We start from the raw sequence: 25,921 nt of genomic DNA on the forward strand, positions 1-25,921 counted from the left end.
CAAGGTTACAAGCTCCATCTCTACCTCATTAGAGGTGGGAGCCCTCAGTTCCTTAGGGTCCTCAGATCAACCTTGCTCCCATGAGCCATAATATAAATAAAGGTCTTACGGTCTCTATGAAAATATAACTTGCAGGCAGGCCCTCTTCCAAACTAATTTTCTTTGCACTACCCAGTCCGCCAATATAAGCTCCCAGAGCCCTGCTGGGTTTCACTGACAGGTTGTACCTCTCACCCCAGCCAAATGTCCTCCTGTCCCTAAGCAGGGAATATGAGACAAGAAAACATATAAACCCTCCAATCTTGTAAAATCCATTAAGTGCTTGTGTTCCTCTCCTGAGCGCAATGGGGCACCCCTGAATGCTTTCTAAGCAGGGGAACAACCCAAACTGCTTCCTGTTTCTTGCTTTCATCTATAAGGTGACCAGTGGAACTGTGGAACTTTATTGACCAGAAGTGGAAGAAAAAGGGAAAGTAGTTCAAGGAGAATTTCTTCAGCCAGGAATTGAGGAATTCTTCAGCCAGAATTTCCAACTTTGAGACGAGTGGCAACATATAAGTTGACTCATTTATTTTCTCCCACGCTTTCCAGAACTACTCTGAAGCAACAACTGGAACCGGTCTCTCACAGTCCTCAACTGCATGTGCTTCTTCCAATGTTACCCAGCAGCCTGTTGGCTTTAGCATCCCAGCCACCACCCAGGGCTGCCTGGATTCTTCAGCTGCTCGACACAAAATGGCTTTAAATCCCAGGAAACAAAAAAAGAAGAAGAGCCTTCAAGCGAGTGTAAGTCCTCCAAGAGACCTGGGAATAAACTCCTGCATAAGAAAAGATGAGTTCCATCTTTGCAGACTGCCCCCAGGAATGGTATGGTGTTGGGATGGCAAAGTCAAGAGTGCTGTCCTGGCCTTGACCCTCCAGAGGGATGAGCAAGCTTGTGCTGTTGGATGGTGGGTCCTGACCATTTGGATCTTATATAAGAGGGCCTGAAAAAGCAGAAGCAGGGATGTAAGCCCCAGAACCTGCTTATTGGCTTAGCATCTGGGAGGTCACTCAGTCTGCTTGGTAGAGGATATTCAACCCTAGCCCAGATCAGGATTTTTTTACTTATTAATCAAATGAGACCCATTTGAGAGTTAAAAATTATAGTGCTGTTCCACTTATATGGAAGTCAGGCTCGAGAAACTCCAAGTATGAAGAACAGTGCTGTTAACCCTGCTAAAGACCTCTGCAGAGTTATCACAGAGTTTGACCACACAACTTTCTAGCAACAGAGCTGTACTTAGGCAAACTAGTGTTAAAAACATGACTACACAAAAAAATAGACTTTGGGTATAGCTTAGTGGTGGAATGTTTGCCTAGCATGTATAAGGCCCTGGGTTCCGTTTCCAGCATCACAAAAACAAAACAGAACAACAACGACGACAATAAAATCATGGCTGCAGATCAGACTCAGATCTGAGAGCAAAGGGAAATGCCAGCTCATAGCAGAAACAGATGACAGAAATAATATGAGATCATTTAGTATAAGGGATCAAGAACCTTTCCTGCCGGGCGCAGTGGCGCACACCTGTAATCCCAGCGTCTCAGGAGACTGAAGCAGGAGGATTGCGAGTTCAAAGCCAGCCTTGCCAACAGGAGGCACTAAGCAACTCAGTGAGACCCTGACTCTAAATAAAATACAAAATAGGGCTGGGGATGTGGCTCAGTGGTCGAGTGCCCCTGAATTCAATCCCTGGTTACCCACCCCCTCCACACACACACAAAAAAAGAATCTTTCCTACTTCAATCTCCCTCTCAGGGATATACTCTATCATAGTCCAATGTAATAGATCATGTGTGTTATTTGTCTGGGTAATCAAGAAGAGTTATATTGTGTTCCTTGATCCCTGTTTAAGAAAATTGGGAATGTTTTGGAAAAAATTTCCTCCAAAATTAAGAATTTAAAGATGTTGGTGTTTAACAATGCTGGGTGGAAGATTCACTTTGATCAAATACCCAATTCTTCTGCGATTCTGGATTAAAAGTAAGAGGCTATAAAATCAGAACTGGAAGACTAAATGACTGTGTAGTACAAGAATTTCACAGGGAAAGACATTATAACACAAATAGTTCAGGTACTGGCCCAAAGATGGACACCCAGGTGATAATAGAGCCAGAGCCAGAATCCAATTTTCTGAATTCTAGCCCAGGATTTTTTTTTTTACCCCAAATGTTGCCTCTGCTTAGACATTTCAACTTTGCTTTAGAAAGTAAACAAAATATGACTTGAAAGAACAGTTGGAGGTGTGTGGGGTCAAGGGAGAACCTCTGATAGCAGTAGAGACAATCTCCTTGGTTTGGTGTCAAGCAAGGGATGACCAATTTTAAACCCTATGCTTATGTTATCCCCCTGGACACCTCACCACAGACTTGGCAGTCAGGGAATATTGGCTAAGGGAACCTTGGTGTTACCCTTCTGACATTCTTCATTCTGCATAGAAAAGGTCTGGGCATCACTCTCAGAGAAAGCTGGGACATCTGCCTCATCTCTGTGACTCTCTCCCTGACACATAAATGAATATAAAAAGTTCCAGGATCATTTATGATACAGGGGCTGCCACCTCTTTCTCTCTGCTCAGAAATAAGGGGTCCTAATTCTTAATTTATAGATGTGGACATGGAGATATATAGAACAATGTGCCCAGGGTCACACAGCAAGTAAATGATGGAGAAGAGATTTGAACCCAGGTCTGTCTGATCTCATTTACTCAACAATAAATTATTTTGAGCTCAGGAAATATGAATGAGAAGATAAAAAGTTGTATTTCTGCCTTAGTTGCTTGCCATAAATGGTTTATTCTAAGCAATATCTGAACACTGTTCTGTTTGATGCTATCCTGGCATTTCTAGAACCCTACTATAATTCTCTACAAACCTTGTTTATACTAAACTAATTGCAACCCATTCAGTGTAAGAACTTAATTCTTCATCTATTTCTGTCTTCCCTCTTAACAAACCCTGTTCTTCTTTCTTCTTTTGAGCTGGAAAGACATCATTCATGGTTTCATTAAATTTCCCAAAGAAGAGCCAAACAGGATTTGAATTTGGTTCATGGTCCAGTGAGCAAATCTGAAAATTCCAATGTTGTCAAAGGCGTGATTGTTGTAAGGTCCAACAACTCCATTTTCAGATTTATGTCCTTCCAATGTGGTACAGTAGATTCCTACAGCATGTCACTTAGAGTCTGGGAACCCCAGATTTGGATCACTCACTTTCAATAGGTAAAATCATCCCTAGGGAACTCTTGATGAGTGTCATTAGAACTAACTTCCATCGGGGCTGAGATTGTAGTTCAGTGTTGGAGCGCTTGCTTCCCACGTGTGAGGCACTGGGTTTGATCCTCAGCACCACACAAAATAAATAAGTAAAATAAAGTCATTAAATAAAGAAATAACTTCTTTCTTTACTGGTACTGTTATAAACCTAGCATCAATGACCTTTTTCCTGATTTTTTTTTTTTAGCAATCATACAAGGGTAGAGAGCATGTCAATCAGATTTGATATTTTTCTTTCCATGTTTTAGATGAAACCAAAGCAGGACGAGACAAGCCTTTCACTGATTTCTGAAGGAGAAAAGAGTACAAATAACCCAAAAGAAATTGATCAAAAGAAGCTGAATAAAGATGGTACAGGTTGGTTCATCTTCACCCTCACCCAGAAACATGTATCCTAGACTTCATTGCACAGTTCAGTGTGACATGAGTTATGAAGAAGAATTACCAGAGACTGTGCCCTTGGTCCTCAGAAAGCTTCCAGTTTAAAATGTGTTCTAATGTGGTCCAGTTTTCTCCATCTAAACTGTCAAATTAATACAGCTGCCACTTGTATGGGATTAGGTAAAGGATCATATCTGGGTTCTCGTTTTATCTAAATGAATTTCCAACCAGGGAAGTGCTTTGTGTGTAAATTTGTTTAATTTTCTCTGAGGTTAATGTATATGTGGAGCTCTTCAATGAGCCCAGATATCAGAGTAGAGTATAGTGAATACAGCTAGTGATTACCCTTCTGCTTTCCCCTTCAACAATAGAACCAGATAAAAATAACAGAATTGGTCAGGCACAGTGGTGCACGCCTGTAATCCCAGTGGCAGGAGGATTGCAGGTTCAAAGCCAGCCTCAACAACTTAATGAGGCCCTAAGCAACTCAGTGAAACCCTGTCTCTAAATAAAACACAAAAAAGGGCTCAGTGGTAGAGTGCTTGCCTAGCATGTGTGAGGCACTGGGTTCGATCCTCAGCACTACATAGAAATAAAATGAAGATATTATGTCCATCTACAAATAAAAAATAAAATATTTTTTTTAAAAAAGGGCTGGGGATGTGGCTCTGTGGTTAAGTGCCTGGGTTCAATCCCTGGTACAAAAAAAAGAAAGAAAGAAAAAGAAAAACAACAACAACAAAAAATCCCCAGAATTGGCCTGAAATAATTTTTTTTAGTTGCCTTTCCCTTTCAGTACAGAGAAAAGGTTTTGTGTTAATAGCAAAAGCAGTTCCCATATCCATGAACAAAGAGGGCTTGTACAGCTGCAGGCAGATGTCCTTGGCAGTCAAGACCTGTCAAATTCCCAACCAATAGATACCTCCAGAGTAAAACTCTCTGTGTGTTCATGGGTATGTGAATGTGGATATTGGCTCCAGCTAATGGCCAGCTAATTTCAAGCAATATTTGATAAAACAAAGTTCCTGTTCCACATATTATGTTGAACAGTTATTTAATGTTTTTGCTACAAAAAAATTCACACATGGGTTCAAAGACAGGATATCCTCAATCATATTTTCCCATGAAAACAAACAAAACCACAAGATCAATCCAGAAAGGAAGAAATGGATAGAGGGAGGAAGGGAGATCTGAGAGAAGGAAGTAATTTTTTTCAGATTTTTTACAAAAGGAGGACAGAACTGAGTCAATACCCCCGGGGACAGACATTTTGTTTGGTGTTCCATATGATAGAAGTGTTTTGGAGCACAACCTGCTATTTTCAATGCAGTATGTTGCATAAAAAACCACAAGATCGAACTAGGGAAGCAGTGGATTATGAGGAAGGATAAGCAACAAGGGGCCCTGCCACCAGGGGATCAAATCGAGTTTCTTAGAAAAAGGAATTCCTTAAGAAAGGAGAGGAGCAATTTGTATAACTGTTACCTTGTGTTTAACTTGAAGCCTGTGGACCAATTGAATTATTAAAATGTTGCAAGTATTGCTTTTCATGTATTCAAACATTTGCTGTGCATGTATATTACATAGAATTATTTTAACATAAGAAAGGAGAAAATAGAAGAAAACTAGGCAAAATTCTTACCTCTCAGATAATTTCTGATGATACCTTTCTAAAAAAATAAAGCATAAATGGACATAATTTGGAATTTCAAGCAGTTCAGATAAAGATTAGAAAATAAAAATACTAAAGAGAAAGTAAAATTTCCCTTTCCCCTACCCCCGTCAGTTTCTTCAAAGATAATCATTATTACAAGTTCAAAATTTGCCTCTTTTTATGTGCACCTAATGGTGGACCAGACTATTATTAAATGATGATGAGCTAAACCTGGAATCAGTCCATGCGATTGAAATTTCCCTTTGATTGAAACCATTTTCAACCACAGAAAGTTAATTGTGACCCATTTATTCTTTGTCTTTTGAACAGTGCTTCTTCATGCTAGCAAATTAAGTAGCAAATAGGTACCAACTGGGCTGGGACAGAGCATTTCCTGTTTTAGGAAGTCTAAAGCATACACATTTCTCCTTTCCTAATTTCTATTTGGTGCAGGTACCTTGAACCAGGACCCGAGCAACAAAACTGAGATTTATGATCAGAAGATAGCTGAACAGGCTTCAAACACAGATCCTACTGGGAGCATGGGCTACCCAATGTTGGCAGCATATGGAAGAAGACGTAGAAGGAAAGGTTCAAGTATTTCGGGAACAAATGAGTATGGGCGCAGAGGAAGATGCCTTCTACCATCTTGTCAACTGCATATCCTGGGTGATAGATATGATTATTCACATTTGGAGAAGACTGCTAGTGATTGCCCTTTCCGGCACTTAACCTTCGAGAAGCAAACCATGGAGCAGTTCACAACTCCACAGGCAGAAAGTACTACTTCTCAGGAGTTGCTTTCAGATAAAGGTGACTTGGTAAAGAAGAACGTTGGCCTAGAAGTTAAAGCCAAAAAAGCATCAGCACCACAACCCATACCTAAAGACATGGTAGAATCCATGGTGAGTGGTCCACCACTCTACCATGAAAATGGGGCCTGTGGAGCCAAGAAGCAAGATGGCAGAGCTTCTCTTTTACCAATGGTAGGAAGACTTTCTAAAGCCCAAGAAGAGGACATTCTTTCAGTGGCAGTAGAGGCTCAGGTGCTTAGGGATCCTTCACATGTCCAGTCAGGGGAAGAAGAAGCTTCCAGCCATGGTTTGCAAAATTCCCAGTCCAAAATGGAGTTAGCCCAGGGTGTTCCAACTATCTGCAAAGAAAAGTCTCCTGGAAATGTTCTCCAGGGCTTTACAGTCATTATTCCAGGTGTGGCAAGTACAGTAGCAGAGGGAAGCCTTTCTACAGAGAGGCTATCTCCCAGAAGCCTTTCCCAGTCTTTGGAGAAGCCTGAAGATGAAGAAGTGTCCTCAGATTCAAATAGTGCTTCAGAGGAGGGGAGTGTTCAGGATCAGCGGGCTCCTGAACATTCCTTCCAGTCCCCACAGAAGCTTGAAGGTGGACAAGAAGGCTTCCCAGAATCTGAAAGTTTTGTTGAAATGAGCGGTTTGGAACAGAATCAGGGTCCTGAATATTCTCACAAGTTCTTGGGAAAGCCTCAACCTGAAGATGCCTCCTCAGAATCAGATAGTATTCTTGAGGAGGGGAGAGGTCCTGAGGAAATGGCCGCCATTCGCTTCTCCCGATCCTTGCGGAAGCTTGAAGCAGTCTTCTCAGAATCAAAAAGATTCGCTGCCGCCTCCAGGTCTCAGGAGAAGCTGGTTTTACAGGAACCTGAAGATACAGAATTCTCCACAGAATCAAATAGTTATGCCGAAAAATGCAACAGTGCTGATGATTGGAGCAGCTTGGAGGAAGATGTATCTCTCAGAAACTCTGACCAGGCCTTGGGGAAGCCTCAAGACCAAAGAGAAGTGTCCTCAGTTTCAAAGAACACTCCTAAAGAGTGGAGAGTTTCGGTCAAACAGATGCCCCCCAGGCACCCTCCTCAGATAGTTCAGCAACAAGTGTTCTCAAGTTCAGTGAGCCTTTCTGCAGGATATAGCAGTTCTTTGGAGCCAGTATCTCCCAGCTGTCCTTTCCAGCCATGGGTGAGCCCTAAATTTGGGCCAAAAGGTCCCACAGGTCCAGAGAACAGTGCAGTTGAGTGGGGCATTTTTATGGATCCACTGCCTCCCAGAATGGCTTCTAAGCGACTAAAGAGGTCTCTAGTTGAGCAAAAACTCTCCTTACATTCAGATATTACAACTAGGGAAGAAGTTATTTCTATGGAGGTGCTGCCCAGGTGTTCTTCCCAACCCTCAGTGAGACCAAAAGTTGAGAAACAATTATCTTTGGGTGCAGACAGTGCTGCAGTTGTGGGAGAGGTTTCTATGGAGACACTGCCTCCAAAACTTCATTCTCAGTCCATGAGGAGACCCCTAATCCAACAACAGGTCTCTGCAAGTCCGAGGAGTACTGCTGTGGAGGGGAGCATTTCTGTGGATCTAAGGCCTCCCACTCACCCTTTCCAGACATGGCTGAACCCTCCAGTGGGGCAGCAAACTTCCTCATTTCCAGAGAGTAAAGCTGTTGAAGGGCCTACTATACTTCTTTCCAAGCCCTTGATAAACCCTAAAGTTCAACAAAACATGTTCTCGGGTTCAGAAGGTATTACTTCTGTGGAACCACTGTACCCCAAGTATTCTCCCCAGTCCATAACAAATCCTCAAGTCCAGCCAATATTCTCAGAAGACACTGCTGTTGAAAAGGGCATATTCATGGACCTGCCCCCTGGAAAACATTTGATGAGGCCTCATTTCCACCCACAGATGACTGTAGACTCAGTGAACATTTCTTCACAATGGGCCAATCCTGAGGAGCCAGTGTCTGCCAGACGCCCCTTCCAACCATGGATGAACCCTACATTTCAGGAAAATGTCTCTGCAGGTGCAGAGAACCCTCAGGTTGAAGGGAACGTTTCTACAGAGTCAGTGTCTCCCAGACACCCTTTGCAGTCTTGGCTGTTCTCTGCATTTAAGCCAGCCTCTGCAAATTCAGAGAGCTCTGGTACCCAGTGGGGCATCCCTAAAGTTCCACCAATTCCCAAAATATCTCCTCAGCCCCCGATGAGACCAGTAATGAAGCAACCAGTCTCTATGGGTTCAGCAAGTGCTTCTGCACAATGGAGTGGTTCTCTGGAGCCAATGCCAAGAAACCCTTTCCAGTCATGGGTGAGCTCTAAACTTGAGCAACAAACCTCTGCAGGTCCAGAGAGCTCTGCAGCTGAAGGGAGCAGTTCAATGGAATTGAGACCTCCTGGACATCACTTACAATCCCAGAAGAGACCAGCAGTCAAACAAGAAATCTCCTCAGGTTCAGTGAGCACTTCTATAGAACGGAGCTGTCCAATACCTCCCAGATATACTTACCCGCCATGGGGGAACCCTCAAATTGAGCAACAAGCCTCTACAAGTCCAGAAAGTGTTACCATTGAGGGAGGCAGTACTAGAGACATGCTGCTTTCCAACCCTCATTCCCGTTCTGTTATGAAGCACATAGCCCAGAAAGGGTCCCCAAGTTTTGAGAGTGCTACTGTTGAGGAAGGTAATTCTGGGAGGGCATTGCCTCCTGAGTATCCGACCCAGTTCTCAGTGAGGTCTAAAGTTCAGGAAATGTCCTCACGTCTAGAGAATCCTGCTGGTGAAGAAGATTTTTCTAAGAAACCACTGCTTCCCAGTCCTTCCCAGTCATTTGTGAAGTTTATGGCACAGCAGATCTTCTCAGAGAGTGCTTCTATTCACGGGGGCATGTATGCAGATCCTCTCTCGCTAAGTCATCCTTTCAAATCTTTGCTGAGGCCTAAAATGGAACACCACGTTTTCTCAGATTGGGAGAATGCTGACTCTGAGGGAGGCACTTCTTTGAAGAAGCTGCCTATGAAGCACCCTTTACAGTCAGTGGGGAGGCCTGAAGGCCCACAAGATGGTCTCTCATATTCAGAGAATGTCCCTAGCAAGTGGAGCAGTTCTAAAGGGCAGGTACCTACCAGACAGTTTTCCCAGGTCCTGGGGAAGTTTGAGTACCAGCAGGAAATCTCCTCAGTTTCTGATGACTCCCCAGAAGAGTGGAGGATCTCTGAAGAGCATATGCCTTCCAGACATCCTTCCCAAACTTTGGATGGATCTGAGCAGCCATCAATTTTATCACCAGGCTCAGGGAATGTTCCTGTAGATTGGAGGAGTCCTGCAGAGGCCTCCTTTCCTGTTAATCCTTTCCAGACATATGGAAATCCTGGATACCAGCAACAGACCCACTCAAGTTCCACAAATGTTGCTGGTGAGGGAACCATTTTTGGGAACAATCCAGGCAATTGGTCCTTATCAAAATGCCCTGTTTCTCCAAAGAAAACCAAGAAATTCAGCCAAGTTTCAGAAGACTTCATTAAGAGCATCCCAGTCTCTGCTAACAAACCTGGGAAGTTCAACATTACTCTTCCTGGGAAAACACCCATTTCTGGGAGTGCTTACATTAAGGAGGAAATTCTTCAGAGTGGTACTGGACATAATGATGGCCATACCAGCATACCCAGCAGTGAAGCTGAGGTGGAAAACCTTTTTGGAGTCCGACTGAGAAGAATCCCTTCTCCACAGAAATTTAAGAATGAGAAACGAGATAATTTGGCACAATTTTCTTCAGTGCCCTTGGGCCCAATTGCACACTCTGTGGGCAAGGAACAGCGCATGAGAAGAAGCAATCCCCAAGTGTTCCTGAGTACCCCAGAAGACCTCAGTGATATAGCTAACTTTGCGGAGAAGCAACAGAACAGGAATAAATTGGAAAGCATGCTCAAGAGGTCACCAGTTTACATACCCCCAGGTAAGACTTTTATCTCTCCAGATGGCAAGTAGGTACCATGTGGAGGAAAGAATGGGAAAGCAAAGCCTTGAATGAGTCTGAAGTCTGTTCTAGCCTTGCCTATTAGGTTATTGTTTTGCTAGGGCTGTGTTGTGGATATAGGAGCAGGGGAATGCCTCAGTCTAGATGAATAGACTTGGAGGTAGTTCATTTTGACTCTTCCCCTTCCCAAGGAGGCACTGGTCTGGATATCTACCCACATTTATAATAGACACATGATCACCTCCTCACTCCCTCTCCCTACCCTCTGTACACCATACTTTTGGATGGACTTATAACTTTTCTCAAAATACTTTTACATGTATTATACCCCTCCAAACCACCATGTACATTGTTCAGAGCCAATTCAAGAATAGCATGATGTTCAGACTCTCAGCCTGAAATTGTAGTTTACTGTAAATATTTGTATTTACACAGCTTCTTCCTTTACCTGAAATGTCTAAGAATCCAGAGCTAGGTGATCTTGTGAGCACAAGTCTCTCCCAAAACCTTTCTACCATTATTCCAACCCACACATAGTTTGGTATATACATACCTATGTAACCACACACTTGCATGAGGGATTATCAAGCAGGAAATTCAAAGATTTTCTTTGGAGTTGGAGGGATGATATCAATGACCCAAGCCTATGGCCTCTTAGGAATTTTCCCAGCCCACCTGACAACCATTGTCCTGCCCCAATTTGGGGATGAGAAGAGAAATGGACAAAAGAAGGAAAGGATCCAGTAAGGGGACAGTATGCTCACTTTTAAGAACAGCTTCTTAACTACCCAAGGGACTCCTGCCTTGCCGGGTTATATGGAGGGCACAAAAGAAAGGAATCCTTTTCTACTGATATCTGTTTAATTTCATTTGGTAATTAACACGAATCCCACTTGGAACATTATTGTGCCTTGCTTCAGTTCTAATACCTTTCATTTCTTTCTCAGGAAAGCCTTCTTGTCACCAGTCAGACTGTGCCATTGCAGAGGCAGTTTGGATAACCATGACAAAGCAGAGACAGAGAGGCTCCCAGGCCTATGTTCCTAAAAAAGAGCTAAAACCCACAAGTAGAACTGGAGCCAAGGATGAGACCAAGGATCCTAAATATGGGGTAGGATGTGAAGCAGCTCAGAAAACACTCCAAAAGGGTTTCTGGAGTCATTGATTACGTTTGCACTGAGAACTTTGTCAGATATTCAGGCCCCCTCGCTTTGGGAGCATTTATCAAGACAGGAGGACTCGTCAAGAGCTTTGTAATGTTGTGAACAACCAATAAAAAAAAATAAAATTAAAAAAAAAGAAAAAAGAAAAAAAAAGACAGGAGGACTCTGCAGGGGAAAATACTTGTACAAATGTGACCTACTTGATGCTCTTAAAGGGTTTGCCAAAAGTAATGAATAAATCAAATCCTGTCCTAAATATTCTAGAGCAGGATTCCATGAAATTGGTTGAGAAATAAGTGTAAATAGATAAAACAACAACGAAAAAAAAAAAAAACCCATGAAGGTAACCACTGGGGTAAAAGTTGAGTGTCTATCTTTACACATATTTTATGCTTATAAATACATATGTGTATTTTTATAAATAGGAATCAAACTATAAATACACTAGTCCCCCTTAACTGGGGGGGACTACTGTATTTATAGTTATACAGGGATACAAGATCCTTGGTAGATACCTGAAACCATATATAGTACTGATCCCTATAATTTAGTGCCTTTTTCATCTTAACTAAGCACTGTTCATGCACTGTGGCCCTAATATTTGAAGTTTGAGGAGCAACATCAAAAATAGCATGTATTTATTATTTCTTCTTCACAATTTCACAGATAGAAGTCAAATCCTTACCATAGATCTAAGCAACCTCAGTGCATGATTTTTTATTTCCTTATTAAGTCAAGAATTTTTGCTTGTTCACTTAAAGAAAGCACTTTTCAATTTCTCCTTGGTATATCTGAATTGCCAGAATCATTACTCTTTGCAAGTTGGGGCCATTATTAGGTAAAATAAGGATTTCTTGAACACAAGCACTGTGATATCCTGACAGTTCATCTGATAATTAAGATGACTGCTGAGGGGCTGGGGTTGTGGCTCAGTGGTAGAGCACTTGCCTAGCACATGTGAGGCACTGGGTTTGATCCTCAGCACCACATATAAATAAATAAATAAAATAAAGGTATTGTATCCATCTACAACTAAAAAATAAGTTTAAAAAACTGGGTACTGAGTGACTAACAGTCAGATAACATATACAGTGTAGAAGAGCCAGGTAAAGGGATAGTATACATCCCAGTAGGAGTGAGATGACCTGAATCTTTATCATGTTACTGAAAAAAAGCAAGCAATTTTAAATTTGTAAATTTCTGAAAATTTCCATTTAATATTTTTGGACTGCAGTTGACCACAGGTAACTATAACTATAGAAAGTGAAGCCATGGATAAAGGGGGATTACTTTACTATTTTTTTTTATAAAATATTTTTTTTAGTTGTAGATAGACACAATATCTTTATATTATTTATTTATTTTTATATGTTGCTGAGGACTGAACCCAGTGCCTCATGCATGCAAACCAAGCACTCTACCACTGAACTACAACCCCAGCCTAATGTCTACTTTTTTTGAGCATTTCATTTCTGGTCACCTTTCCATATCAGTAGATAACAATTCACCTTAATGTGTTCAACATTTGGATTTCTAGGTGTTAATTTGGTTTTGTGTGGTACTTATCTGAAGTTCAAAAAAATATTATGCAATGAACTAGGTTAATGGTACTACATGTGGATCAAGGATGATAGAATGATGCCTTCCTCCCTTATAAAAATTGTTCAAAGCTGTCTCAAGAAATCATAACAAATTAACATATCAAAATATATCTAAAGTCCTATGTATTTTTTTTTCTGGGAAATTGAACCCAGAGGCACTTTACCACTGAGCTACATTCCCAGCCCTTTTTATTTTCAGTTTAAAAATTTCAGACTGGCTCTCACTAAGCCACTGAGGCTGGCCTTAAATTTTCGATTCTCTTGCCTCAGCCTCCAGAGTCACTGATATTATAGGTGTGCACCATAGCATCCAGCAATTCCTATGCATTTAAGGGCTTACTAAAGTTGTTGAAGGATCATGTGAAAAACTAATTTTTTGCTTAAAGATATTTTCTTATCATTTGTGTTTATATGGGAGGAGTACCATACAAAAGTTAAGTCCACCTTGGTGAAAGGTTTTGTCAGGGGGAAATATCCTAGTTTGTATAAAGTCATTAAAGTGTGTCAATTGTGGAGAGGTTAATTTGAAAATTTAGAAAAGACTTACACCAACACTTTTTAATGCAAGAATGTTCTAGTCATGTCAGAAAGTTTTGCAAAGTAGAAATCCTATGGAACTCACTTCAATGAATTAATGAATTGATCAGATTCATTGTAGCCATCACATTCTGCTAGCTTGCTGTTAAGTGCTGGAGAAAAGGTTGTTCTCAAGCTAAATAATTATCATGTTATTCTGTTTACACTATTTGTATAGTCAGACAACCTTTCTTCCAGGTCTGAAAGGTGGTAAACATGAGCCAGCTTAGGTTTTGTCAACATACATTCTAAACCAAAGGTTCAGTGCTATTTCTTTTCTTATATGTCTATATAGATATATTATATGGTCGATCTCTCTCTTCACCCCCCTGGGGGGTACTTGTAGTGCCCAGGATAGAACTTGCCCTATATGGCTACGTTCAGTGGTGCACTCCTGTAATCCCACCAACTTGGGAGGCTGAGGCAGGAGGATTGCAAGTTCAAAGCCAGCCTCAACAATTTAGCAGGACCCTAAGCAACTTAGTGAGATCCTGTCTCTAAATAAAACATAAAAAGGGCTGAGGATGTGGCTCAGTGGTCAAGGTTAAGCATCCCTTGGTTTAATCCCTGGTTCCCCTACCTCCCCAAAAATACATTGCCCCATATGATTTTCTGAATAAGCAATTTGCTGAGGGGGGTGTTGGTCAGGATTTACAAGCTTTCTGTTTTCATTTTTATATTAAAGGGAGCTGGCTCTGCAAATGAAAGCCAAGTAAAAAAGATTTTGACTTCTACTGTCCATATACAGGAGAAGATGCCACCAACGAAGCCACCTAAGCCTGCCAAATCAGGTAAAAGCATATCCCTTGATCTCACAAAAACCTGCTCTGGAAGAATGTTGTGAAATTTCTGCAATTGCAAGCTCAGTTAACATGTCTTTTATTCCCCAAATCACTGTCATGACTCTTCTATATGAATATAACAGATATTCGCTTACTTTAGGAAAATTCATTTCTTATGACTAACATTAAGTCCAGTGTATAACTTTCAGAAGCTCCTCCAGCCTTTCATCTCACTGAGGAAGCTGTGGAGGCACAAAACTGTTGTCACTCACTAAAACATTCTTGCGGCTAAGTTATGCAAGAGAAAAATACCAAGTCATTTTCCAGCTCATGGCACAGTGATGTTTTTCCACTGCTATATCCCCCATGAAATTGTTGAAAATAATCCACTATGAAGGCCTAATGGTATGGAACCATTTTTAACTGTTTAATCCTCTGTATTCTGAGCAGGGATGTGAGAAGTGGGGAAATTTTAACTACTGAAAGACCACTGTGATGTGATAAAATAATGTGATCTCATCAGTAAGAGTTGTGTGCCAGAAGGATTTTCCCAGCACGAGTAGGATGAGGGGAGGATGGATTTAAATGATGCCATCTTTGCCTTCTCCCTTAATCCCCTTCATGAAGAAATTAGACTAGGAATTCAGGAACTCATTATTTTAGCCATGAAATAGCAACAGTTGACCTGTTCATTGCTTCATGGGCACTACACTGCTGTCAAGTCATTCTCAACTCTCCCTGAGCATTAGAATCACCTGGTGAGTTTTTTTTTTAAAAAAAATTAGATGGCCCTGGCTTATCTAATGAGGTTGGTTCAGACAATACATGGGCACTGGTATTTTTTAAAAAAGCCATAGGAGATTCTAATGTGCATTCAAGATTGAGAAATACTGGTTGAGTCTAAGTCACTGAGTCAATCAGTCATAGAGCAGGATGAGGGAGGATGTGGAACTGGAAAATAGGAAGGTAGTGTGCTTGGCCAGGATGGGGTGGTTGCTACAATATTGTTTAATATTGACTTTTATTGGATGGAGCTATTGAGTCACCAGTGATTTAATTTCATACTACATTGTGGATTGGCAAAAAAACAAAACAACAACAACAAAAAACCCACTACCTGATTTGAAATTTTAAAAGAATCGATCAGATATGTTTACCTTCTGATCTCAGTTCAAAAGTGTAAGACAAGCCAATAATAACTACCCAAAGATTGGCAGTACAACATAGTAATTACTTCTCAAGACTTCCCATGGCCAAGCCCTTATGGCCACATGCCGATTTTACTCCTTTGACATTCCAAAGTCATGGCACTGACTTTTAGAAGCTTGACATCGAAGGGGGCAAGAGGTGGAAAGTACTGAGAGAAAGGGACTCAGGGGAAATCTGAAAATATGAAACATTTTATTTCATGTTATAAAAATACATCAACATCTCTGGGACTTCTTACTGGTTGTGATTTATTTGCTGTGGTTCCAGTTGCTTTTGAAGATCAGAAGACACTTCGCATGTCTGCGATAGATAAAGAAACTAAACGATCTTCAAGTCTTCCAGCTGGGCCCGAACAGCCACTGGAGCCTGTTGTGCCTGTGGAGCCAGATGAGCCTGTTTGGTTCTCTATGGCCAAGAAGAAAGCCAAAGCATGGAGCCACATAGCAGAGATCATGCAATAAATAGCTCCTGGGTGGAGCATCAGCATTTTAAATGATAATTGCCAAATAGCTGTAGTAATTCTGTGTAGTGATTTCTTTACTATGACAATTTTTTATTAAGCAAAAGAGCCTTAGAAATGGGAATTAAAACTTTTAACTCTTTGAATGAAATAAATGCCATTAATGCCTAACTTTCAGTACAGTCACTGCCAGCATCTAGAAACCCAGCATTTCCTCTATAAAACTATGGAAAAATCTTTGCACTGCTGTAGAATTGTGAAATATTTAACTTTGGAGAATATGCCTTCAAAGGAAGAAAATATAAACACTTTGTTAGAGCAATTAAAAGATGGTTGTTTTCCTCAACCAAATAAAGTAATCCTAATGGAAATAAATATTGAGATGATTTGGCCCAGGGATTGGTTTTTAGGTTTTATGAGCCTACATAAATGCTGAATTACTTGGTTGGTGGAAGTGAAAATTTTGCATCTCCAAGAAAAATTTTGCAAAGGCCAGTCTTCTAATCAACCCATTACCCCTTGAAACACCTTCTACATGACCCTGGGGGCCTCCAGTGCTTTCAACTTGGGTGACAGTAACACAGAGCACAGGCCCCATCTCAATATGTGGCAGCCCTGGCAGATGTGTACCCATCTCTATGAGCACAATGCTTCTTGGAAGTTATCCTACTTCTCTAGATGGTTAGTTCATCGGTTTTTGGCTTCTGGGACCTTCTCCAGTTGCCCAGAAATGTCAATGTTCCTCCTATTATAATATCCTAGTGCTTAAGCACCAAGTCCTTGTCAAAATTCAATGTTCTACAGATGCCAAAAGCTGCTATTTCCGTGGTGAGCTCACCACCTCACTACCTTGATGCATGTCTGTGGCCACTAGAGGGCTCCTGTCTCCTCTGACTCCAGTCTTATAATGGAGAACTCCATGTAGCCTAATCCCTTCCCCTTAGCAGTCTGCTTCATGAGGATTTAGCCCAAAGCAACACTGCTATGACAAAGCCACAGAGAAATGAACTTTCTGCTTCTAGGAAACCACAAATGATGAAACCAGCCTCTCCCCACCCTCCATTCCTAGAGACAGGCACCTCCCAAGTTACTATGTCAGAAAGCCCCAACCTCCCCAGTGACCTGCAAGAGAAAATGCAAAAAGACAAGAGTGGGAGAGGAAGAAGCAGGAGGAGAGGGTTGGTCACAGTGAGGGGAGGGGGAAATAGCCTAGTACATTTCACTACTCCCTTCCCATCCTGGTGGCATGGTCTTCACTAAACTCCCAGGCTCAGGAGTAAAGATGTGGGCACCTTGACCCCCAATTGGCTTCTCAGTTGGCTCACTTTCCAAGGTGCAGGCCACCCTAGAGCCTCATCCAGGTGAACCAGAAGTCACTTAAGTCTTTTCCATGTCCTTTCCCTTTGTTTCACCCCCAAGCCTATCAAACATTTGGTGGGGTACTCCCTTAGATACCTGTGAAGTAAACATAACTCATTTTCCTAGAGACTCAGAAACAACTTCTCAGGATAGCAATCACCATACCATCCTCTGTCACCGGGGCTACTTTGCTTGAACAGAAATATAGGCCTAGAAATTTAACTGTGCCTTTACATTCTGAGTGGGGTGCTTCTTCGTGCAAAACTGTCCAGAGAGGCAATGAGATGCCAGAGCTAATTTAGATACTTGGTGCTGGTTTTTGCTGATGGTGGTATAATGTGACACTGTGCAAATACATGCTAGATTTTGCATTTTCTCTATAAAATATCTTTTTTTTTCCTGATATTGTAGTTTAGCCTTTTTGGCTATACTAGATTTTCAGTTGACTTGATTTATTCCCTTTGTATCCCCATAGTGAACACTTTATTAAAGTAGAAGCCCTTTTTCCAGCTAATCTTGGAAGAGTAGCTGTTATATCTTCCTTCCCACTTTTCTGAGAGTGGACTTCTATTAGGTTACTCTCACTCTGAGAACTTTCCATTAACAATTTCTTTTCCACTGTTAACAAAGCTCTGTTTTAAAATGAAGAGTTTAAGAATTACTAATGCCCAAAGCACATTTTGGCAAGATTTCAGCTTCTTTTAGCTTTCCTGATTTTTGATATGTGCAAACCAAATAAATTCAACAAAACCTATTTGGTAGTCTGTCTCAGTCTGTTGGTGACTTCGGGAGGGAAGTAAAATAGAATCCTGGCAACTCAGACCTGAAGTTTGTCAGAGGACTAAAGTGTCCTTAAGACCTTGTGCTACACATAAAGGGTCTCTACATAGTTGTGCCTCACCAAGCCAGTGGCTCCAGATGGGCACTTGTATTGGGAGGGACTTCTATTGAAGAAGTTTTTTGTATGAATAGCTGGGGAGCAAAGAGAGAGATGGGTGGAGGGGTGCAGCTAGATGAGTGGAAGGGACATGATTGTTGGTGGTTGTCCTTCAGCCTAGCTCAGGGACTAGTTCTAACTTTTACAGCAAGATGGGTTCCTGGAATCAGCATTTTTGGAAACATGGGGCTACTAAGGCAATAAGGTGTGGCATGGAATGAGGGAAGGAAAAGGGTTTTAGATTAGATATTTAGCCTAACCAACTAGATATTTAACTGGATTTAGATAAGTTGGGGATCCATGTTTAAAAAAAACTAATACTACAAATGTACATTTAAAAAAACTAATACTACAAATAACAAGTGTGCCTTAATAATGACCTGAAGACTTAGGTTGGATTTTTGAATTTTCAGACTCCCCAAAGGCCCGCCTCCTTGCCATGGTTCTCTTTCCCATCCCTGCTCCTCTGACCTTGGTTCTGGCCTGTCTCCAAGACCAGGCTCCATGCTCTGTTCCAGGCATACAGTCACCCCTTAGGTCTGGGAGCAGATACCCTGATAGGATAGTCAACCTCCCAAGGACAGTTCCAGGAAGAGCATGCAGAACCTGACAGCAGACTTGAAATTATTCAGAGGTCCCAGCTACCTGAAACATGGCCTAGTAAAGGAAGTAACCCTTGTTCTCAACTGTCTCCTGGATCTATATGTAGGGTCGTGGCTGCTAGAGGGTCAAAGTAGGGCCTCTAAAGTATGGAACTCAGTACATACATCCTTCCTGTCTAAGTCTAAGAGAAATACCATATTAACAACTTATGAAACATAAATACCAGTTTGAAGACCCTCAAATAACACTATATGGAAAACAATCTATTGGCCTGCCCTTTCAATTTAAGTAATGATGGTTAGAGGCCCTGTGCCTCTGTCTCATTGTGTAATTCTAGCCATAAGGAATACTACATGATAGTACACTTTAAAATATCAGCACTGGTAACAATAAAAAGGGGTTTTGAATGTGCTAAGTTTAGTTTATTAATAGACTTTAACTGAACAAATACTATGTGGAAAACTCAGTGTCTAGGGCTTTGGGAGAGGAAAATAAATAAAACCCTTTAAAGTCCCGATCATTCAGAAGTTTCCAGTGTAGGGGGTGGGGTGGTAAGGGGAGTAGATACACCCATGTTTAAATATTGCACAAGTACTAGTAAGCAAATTATTATAGCAGCAGTATTCACTATAGCCAAAAGATGGAAAAAAACCTAAATGTCCATCAATACAAGGATAGATTAACAAAGTGCAGTATACATACAATGGAATATAATTCAGCCATAAAAAGAATGAAATAATGATATATACTATAAGGTAGATGAACCTTGTAATCATTATGCTAAGTGAATAAGTCAGATGCAAATGCTATTTATATGAAATGTCCAGAATAGGCAAATTCATACAGCAGGAAAAAAATTCGTGGTTGCCAGAGGCTGGGGTCTGGCAGAAAATGAAGAGTGACTTCTTAATAGGTACATGCTTTGGGGGTGGTGAAAATATTTTGGAATTAAATAGAGGTGGTAATATGATATGTCAAGAGCTTTGTAATGTTGTGAACAACCAATAAAAAAAATAGAGGTGGTAATTACATAGAATTGTGAAGACACTAATCATCACTGAAATGTTTACTTTAAAATGGTTAATTTTGTTATGTGTATTTTACTTCAGTTAAAAATAATGCTAGTATAAGTTATAATTTAAGACATGCTCCTACAGTATGAGCAAAGGTATCAGTGCTAGCAAGAGAGTACCTGAGGTGACACTAAATACAGAAATGAAGCTAGCTAATCTCAAACTCCTGTGCCCTCTCCTTCTTTCTGATCTCCTACTCTGATCAAATATGACTTCACCTATTTCCCCACTTCAGCAGAGTCTAGAGATTAATCCCATTCCCACTTTCCTCTTTTTATTTATTTTGTTTTGTATTAATTTATATTTCAGATCTATACAAGGTATAGAGAATATACCTTTGTAGGGGCATGGCTGGTAGAGAGGCAAAATAGGGAGCTCATCCCAAACATCCTTCTTGCATGAATCTATCACCCATAAGCATGTATCTACCATTCAAGTTAAGTAATGGAACACTACCAGTACAGTTGATATGCACTGTAAAGCCCTCCCCAGTAAAATCTGTCTTCTTTTCTTTTCCCTGGAGGTAACCCTATCCTAAATGAGGTATTTATCTTTCCCAACAATGCTGTCTTCTTATGCATGCTTTCTACTCCAGATATTTGTATTCACTATCAATATATGGTAATTATTTTGCATGGTTTTTAGATTTGGCATGTTTGGTATCATGTTATATCCCTCTTGAACCAGATTCTTTCCTTTTGTGTTTTTTGCTGCTATTACCCAATCTTTGCCCCTCTATGTCTCCTCCCAGCCCAGCCCTTGCCATCCCATTAAGTTTACCTACAACAGTTCCAAGCCAGTGATTAAGGCTGGTCCTATCTTAGGTGAGTCTCGTCTGCTTCCCCTGTTGCTCTAAACCAGTGGTTCTCAAATCATAGTATATATCAGAATCTCCTGGAGAACTGATTAAAACACAGAGGTGGTCCCCTCCCCTAGAGTTGCTGATTCACAGGTTACACATGTGACCTGAGATTGCTGCTAGTCCAGAGACTGACTACACCTAGCCACCACTCCAAATCAAAGTCTGGACCCAACATCAACAGCAACACGTGGCCTCCAGGCAACTTCAGCCATCCATGAAGTTTCCTTCAAAACCATGCTCTAGAGCAGCTCTGTCCAAAAGACATATAACTCGATCTATGTTCTAGTAGCTGCATTAAAAAAATTTAAAAGAAACTGATGAAAATAATTTTAATATCATATTTTGTTTAACTAAATATATCATCATATCAATATATCATTAGTTATTACTGAGATATTTTACATTGTTTTCACACAGTACATCTTTATTTGAGGACTTGAAAGAAGTATATTTTATTAAGATTAAGAAAATGAATTGGAATTGAGAGATAGATGAAATCAACAATATGGGCAAAAATCTTGAATAAATTATTTTCTTTGTATGCTCTTTTACACCTTTTTGTTTGCTACTATTCTATAGTAGGAGAACTAACATTTGAGGGAATTTTAGCCATCACAACCTTGTTTCCAAGGCTCAAATGAATTTAGAACATTAGTACCCACTTATGAGTTCCCATTACTCCATGATCACCTGGATCCATGAACTACTAAAACACTTTGGACAAACTCTGAAGAGTCAAGTGATCTTTCTTTTTTATTGTTTCTTCTTAGTTATACAAGACAATGCATTTTGATAAAATTATACAAGTATGGAGTGTATCTTATATCTAATTAAGACCCCATCTTTGTGGGTGTATACAATGGTGACACAGTACATCTTAAATAGGATTTAATCACATTTTACATGCTCAAGGGCCACACATGGCTAAGTGACTAATATAACGACAAACATAGTTTTAACTAAAGGTTTGACCTCAATCTCTTTCCTCATAAAAAATTTTTAAACTTGACATTGTAATTGTTTAGGCTGCTATAAAAGACTTTATAAATAAAGTTTACCAAGTGGTAGAACGTGATCCATTTCAAATGAAGATAAAGAGGTAAAACAGAGATTTGAGTGTTATCTTTTCAAAAATATACTTATATTTCAGGTTAGTCATTGAAAACAAACTATTTGTTCACTTGAACAAATGCCATTAAAACATAATAAATAAGTAGATTAGTGTAATAAATAAATAGAAAAGTTGGGTATCATTGAATGTCACTTTTGGGGTGATGAACTGAGGAATGAAACCAATATTGATAAAATTGCCTTGGGCTTCTGAAAAGCAAACACATAAAAAGAGTGAAGATCAGATTCTTTCTTCTTTCTTCATCCTTTTCTATTCTTTCCAACTATGAATAAAATGAAAGAAGAACAATTATACAACATAAATTGCTTTCTATATCTAAGAAAATAGGCTCTACATTTGCCTGCCGCATTTGTGCTGTATCTCAGCAAGTACAGAAGAACAACATATTTTCCTCTAGTAGCTCGAACCCTTGGGTATGAAGGTGTTCATGCAAGTGAGGGCTTCAATTATGTGATGACACCAACCTTGTCTCCCTCTTGCTGAACACCAGACATTCTTGGTGTGTGTATGTGTGTGTGTGTGTGTGTTGTTTGTTTTACTTGAAGTCCATTCTATCATTTAAATAAATCTCTCAAGCTTTAAAATCCTGTGCTGTTTCCACAAATGGTACACCCTTACCCTCCCAGATCCTTAGTTTTCACATCTACCATATGAGAAATGAGCTATTGTGAAATACACAGCTGTGAAATGCAAAAAAGAAAAAAAACCATTGATGATTTAAATATGCTCAAAGACAAGACATAGCTTAAGACTTAATTAACATCTCAGTGATAAATAATCATACTATGACCAAGGTTCTTCCTTTTGACTAATATAAAATACAAAACTTAACAACTAAACAAATATTTAGGTATTAAGCATTAAATGTGGTCCTACTTGAAGTTCCTAACTTTTGCTATTTGTTAGTAGTCACATTCTATAAGATGTTGCCTCCTAGTTAGTACAGGAGAATTCAATTCAATGGCCAAGTAATGAAGACCTCACTAGTACCTGGCCCAGCCCACACTGTAGCAGTTGCCAGAGGATGAAACACCTCACAACAACAGATGAGTAGCTATGAAGTATATATCACAATATGGTATATTTTATATTACTAGGTACATGAGTATTCTAGTAACATTCTAAGTATGCTAAATCAAATGTAATGTGATCTTAAATAAACTTTTTCTCAATTTCCCAGAATCAAAAAAAAAATCAACCCAAAACATAAAACTGTCAGTATCAGATAAAGGCCAGAACTGTTGAGTGATACCCAAAGCTGTACACAGATACCTGGGTTTTCTGGGGCTGCCATCCAGTGGATCTGGGTCCTTTTCAGGTTCTTCTTGTTTTTCATTTTCCATCTTTTTTTCTTCCTCTTCTTCTTTCTCTTCTTCACCTCCAAAGTCTACATCATCTTCACTCCAGTTACCATACTGATATTTAGTTATTTCTTTGGTGAAGAATAATACAAACAGTGAGATCAGATGGAAAAACTAGCCCAATTCATACCCAGCAGCAGCACCAATCATCTCCCCTCAGGAGAAGCAAGAAGAAGTAGCTAAGAAAACATGGCCAGGCACCTTCCTGCTGGTTGACATCACCCTTCCATGGCCCTCATATTTTTGCTGCTTGATCATTTCCACAGTGACATGTTCCCCTCTTCCCAGGAAATCTCCCACCTAATGCTGCTGATTACTTCTCCTTCAGGGAAGAAAGGGTCAGAGTGATTGGGTCAGTTTGCATTTTCAATGTTTTGGGCAGAACTTTGTTGGGAAAATACTTGTTTGCCTCAAAGACAAATTCTGCAGTGAAGCCAATTGTTTCCTTAACCCCAGAACCTGTCTTTTTTACCAAGTGCTCCCAAATCATTTTTAGGCTCAACTTTCTAAGACCCTTTTCACTTTCAAAAGCTGTGAACCAAAGAGGAGGTGCACCCTTTGCTATTTCTTTTCCTCCAGGGTTCTTTCCATTTCCTCCCGAGCTCCCTCCTGAACACCTGACATTCATCTGTCCGCTGGCAAATTGCATCGACAGTCCCAACTCTTATTAAATACAGGTTGGTAAAGGACAGCATATTTTTTTTCAAAACTGCAAAGGTTGCTTTGAATTGGGCTTGTGCCCTGGCACATTCAGCCTTAATTTGGAGGGGGTCAGGACCCAGCACTTCCCTAACCCAAGGCCCCGGGATCTCGCCACTTCCCTCAGCCAGCACACCATCCCCACTTGCTGCCACTGGCCACAAGAAAGTACCCATGTAGCTGCCCCTACACCCATTCCTCACCCCTTATTTCTGTGACCTGATCTATCATCTCCTCTGCCTGCTCCTCCTCTGCCACTTCCTCTGTCCGCTCCACGGAAACATGGGCTGCTTCTGCGTTGTCTGTTGGTTCCTGGAACTCTAGGACTGAGGTGGCCACCTCAGGCAGGCCTAGACCCAAGCGAAGGCCCTCGTCTTGGACCTCCCGAGATTGGGCCCTCATTCTCGGCCTCTGGGGTATGTGTAGCACCGGGAGCTCGCTTGAGCCATCTGCCATTGGCGAGCGGGATCGCACCACTACAGGGCCACGGTAGGGGCGGATCAGGATGTGGTCGTTGTAGTAGATGCGGTGCAGAAGGGAGTGGACCAGATCCAGGAACATGAACCGGAAGCCAACCATGGGGAACTGACGGGCGTCCACGAGGATGTCCTGGCTCTCTGCCAGGTCCCCTCCCTCATCTTCTGCCGGCCCAATGTCCGAGTCTTCCTCAGCGTTGCCGCCCTCCCGGGCTCTGGCCGGGACTAGGCCCTGAGCTCCCTCTTCCTCCTCTAGGCCTCCCTCAGGCTCCAGGATCTCCATCCCCCCAGAACCCGCCACCTCGGCTTCCATGGTCTCAGGTGCCATGTTGCCCTCATCTGGGCCCAAGTCGAGGTCTATCCCTTCACCCACTCCAGCAGCCCCCATCCACTCTCCCACTGGGCCCTCTTGGGTTGGGTCTCGATCCCCTGTGGCAGACATGACACCAGTGGGTACCTCAACTGGGCTGCAATCGGACTGGGGCAATGAGGACAGTGAAGATGGTGGAGGCCTAGCTGGCTGCCGTTGAGGGAAGGCCGTTGGTAGTGGAGTCTGAGGGGAGGGGAACGTGGAGGAGCCTCCCACTGAGGGGACAATCTACGGTGGTGCCTAAGGAGGCCCCACTACACGAAGGGCAGGGGGTCAATCTCAGGCTCCAGGAGTTGTCATCTAAGTCTGTGCCTCCGAAGACCCCCACTAGGAATGAAAACTTCCGAGAGACAGGAGATAGGGCAGGGTCAAAAGGGTCAATAAAGGACTGCATCCCTTCATAACAAGCTCTAAACTCATTTGATGAAAAGTGAAGATTGACATACCCTACATCCAATGAATGATCAAGGCTCTTAGGTTCTAGGACTATTCAGTATTACCTACCTTTTCTTTGAAGTCTTAGTAATGAAGTCAACCCTTTAAATCCACGCCAGTCCTGTCTATTTTGATTTGATGATTATTGGTGAAAGTATAATGGTCTTACTTGAAGGCACCTTGAGCTGGGAAAACTTATTCTATAAAGGGCACACAGTTAACATTAGTTTCTGCAGGCCCTACAGGCAGAATCAAGGTTATTATGAAAGTACTTGTATAACAGGAGAAAGAAACAAATTTCCACAAATATTTTATTGTTGAAACGAAAAACATAATGATAATTGCATATATTTTAAATATGATATGGGTTCATTAAGATGAGAATGAAACTCTTTGGGGAGGATGACATTTGCTTAATTAAGATTCAGTATCAATGTTCTCTGTCATCAAAATTGATTGTAAATGTTGATCTGTTTTTTTTTCTAATGAGATTTTACATTGTTCATCTTTGAAAATATCTTCACATAGCTATATACTGGAAAGCACTAATACAAATTGAAGAGATAAGTACTTTCAAACACTGGTATCAACTTGCCAGCATCTGATTTTAATTGAACATATTCATCTCTTGGAAGACATTTTACAAAGTTCAATTAGATTCTTCTCTTCACATGTGCTATTGAGCATGTATT

At 41.1% G+C, this 25,921-nt stretch overlaps 2 protein-coding genes across 2 annotated transcripts in view; one reads left to right on the forward strand and one right to left on the reverse strand.

Annotated features, from left to right (window-relative positions):
- Kiaa1210 (KIAA1210 ortholog) overlaps positions 1-18,026 on the forward strand; it is a 46,341-nt gene extending 28,315 nt beyond the window's left edge. Inside the window, exons 9-14 of the mRNA XM_078033924.1 lie at positions 592-786; positions 3,566-3,674; positions 5,806-10,110; positions 11,079-11,242; positions 14,157-14,262; positions 15,730-18,026. Of these exons, the coding sequence (XP_077890050.1) occupies positions 592-786; positions 3,566-3,674; positions 5,806-10,110; positions 11,079-11,242; positions 14,157-14,262; positions 15,730-15,923 (5,073 nt within the window). The 3' untranslated portion in view covers positions 15,924-18,026. The remainder of the gene's footprint in view (positions 1-591; positions 787-3,565; positions 3,675-5,805; positions 10,111-11,078; positions 11,243-14,156; positions 14,263-15,729) is intronic.
- A 3,287-nt stretch (positions 18,027-21,313) lies between these two features.
- Positions 21,314-25,147, reverse strand: Ct47c1 (cancer/testis antigen family 47 member C1). The gene is made up of 3 exons (XM_005319512.3): positions 24,152-25,147; positions 23,161-23,320; positions 21,314-22,150 (listed from the first exon to the last, which is right to left on the reverse strand). Exons 1-3 carry the CDS (start codon positions 24,864-24,866, stop codon positions 22,138-22,140), a joined length of 888 nt encoding a protein of 295 aa, XP_005319569.3. The 5' UTR covers positions 24,867-25,147; the 3' UTR covers positions 21,314-22,137.
- Positions 25,148-25,921: the final 774 nt, after the last annotated feature.

This window comes from Ictidomys tridecemlineatus, chromosome X (assembly GCF_052094955.1).
Source record: "Ictidomys tridecemlineatus isolate mIctTri1 chromosome X, mIctTri1.hap1, whole genome shotgun sequence".
Taxonomy (NCBI): Eukaryota; Metazoa; Chordata; class Mammalia; order Rodentia; family Sciuridae; genus Ictidomys; species Ictidomys tridecemlineatus.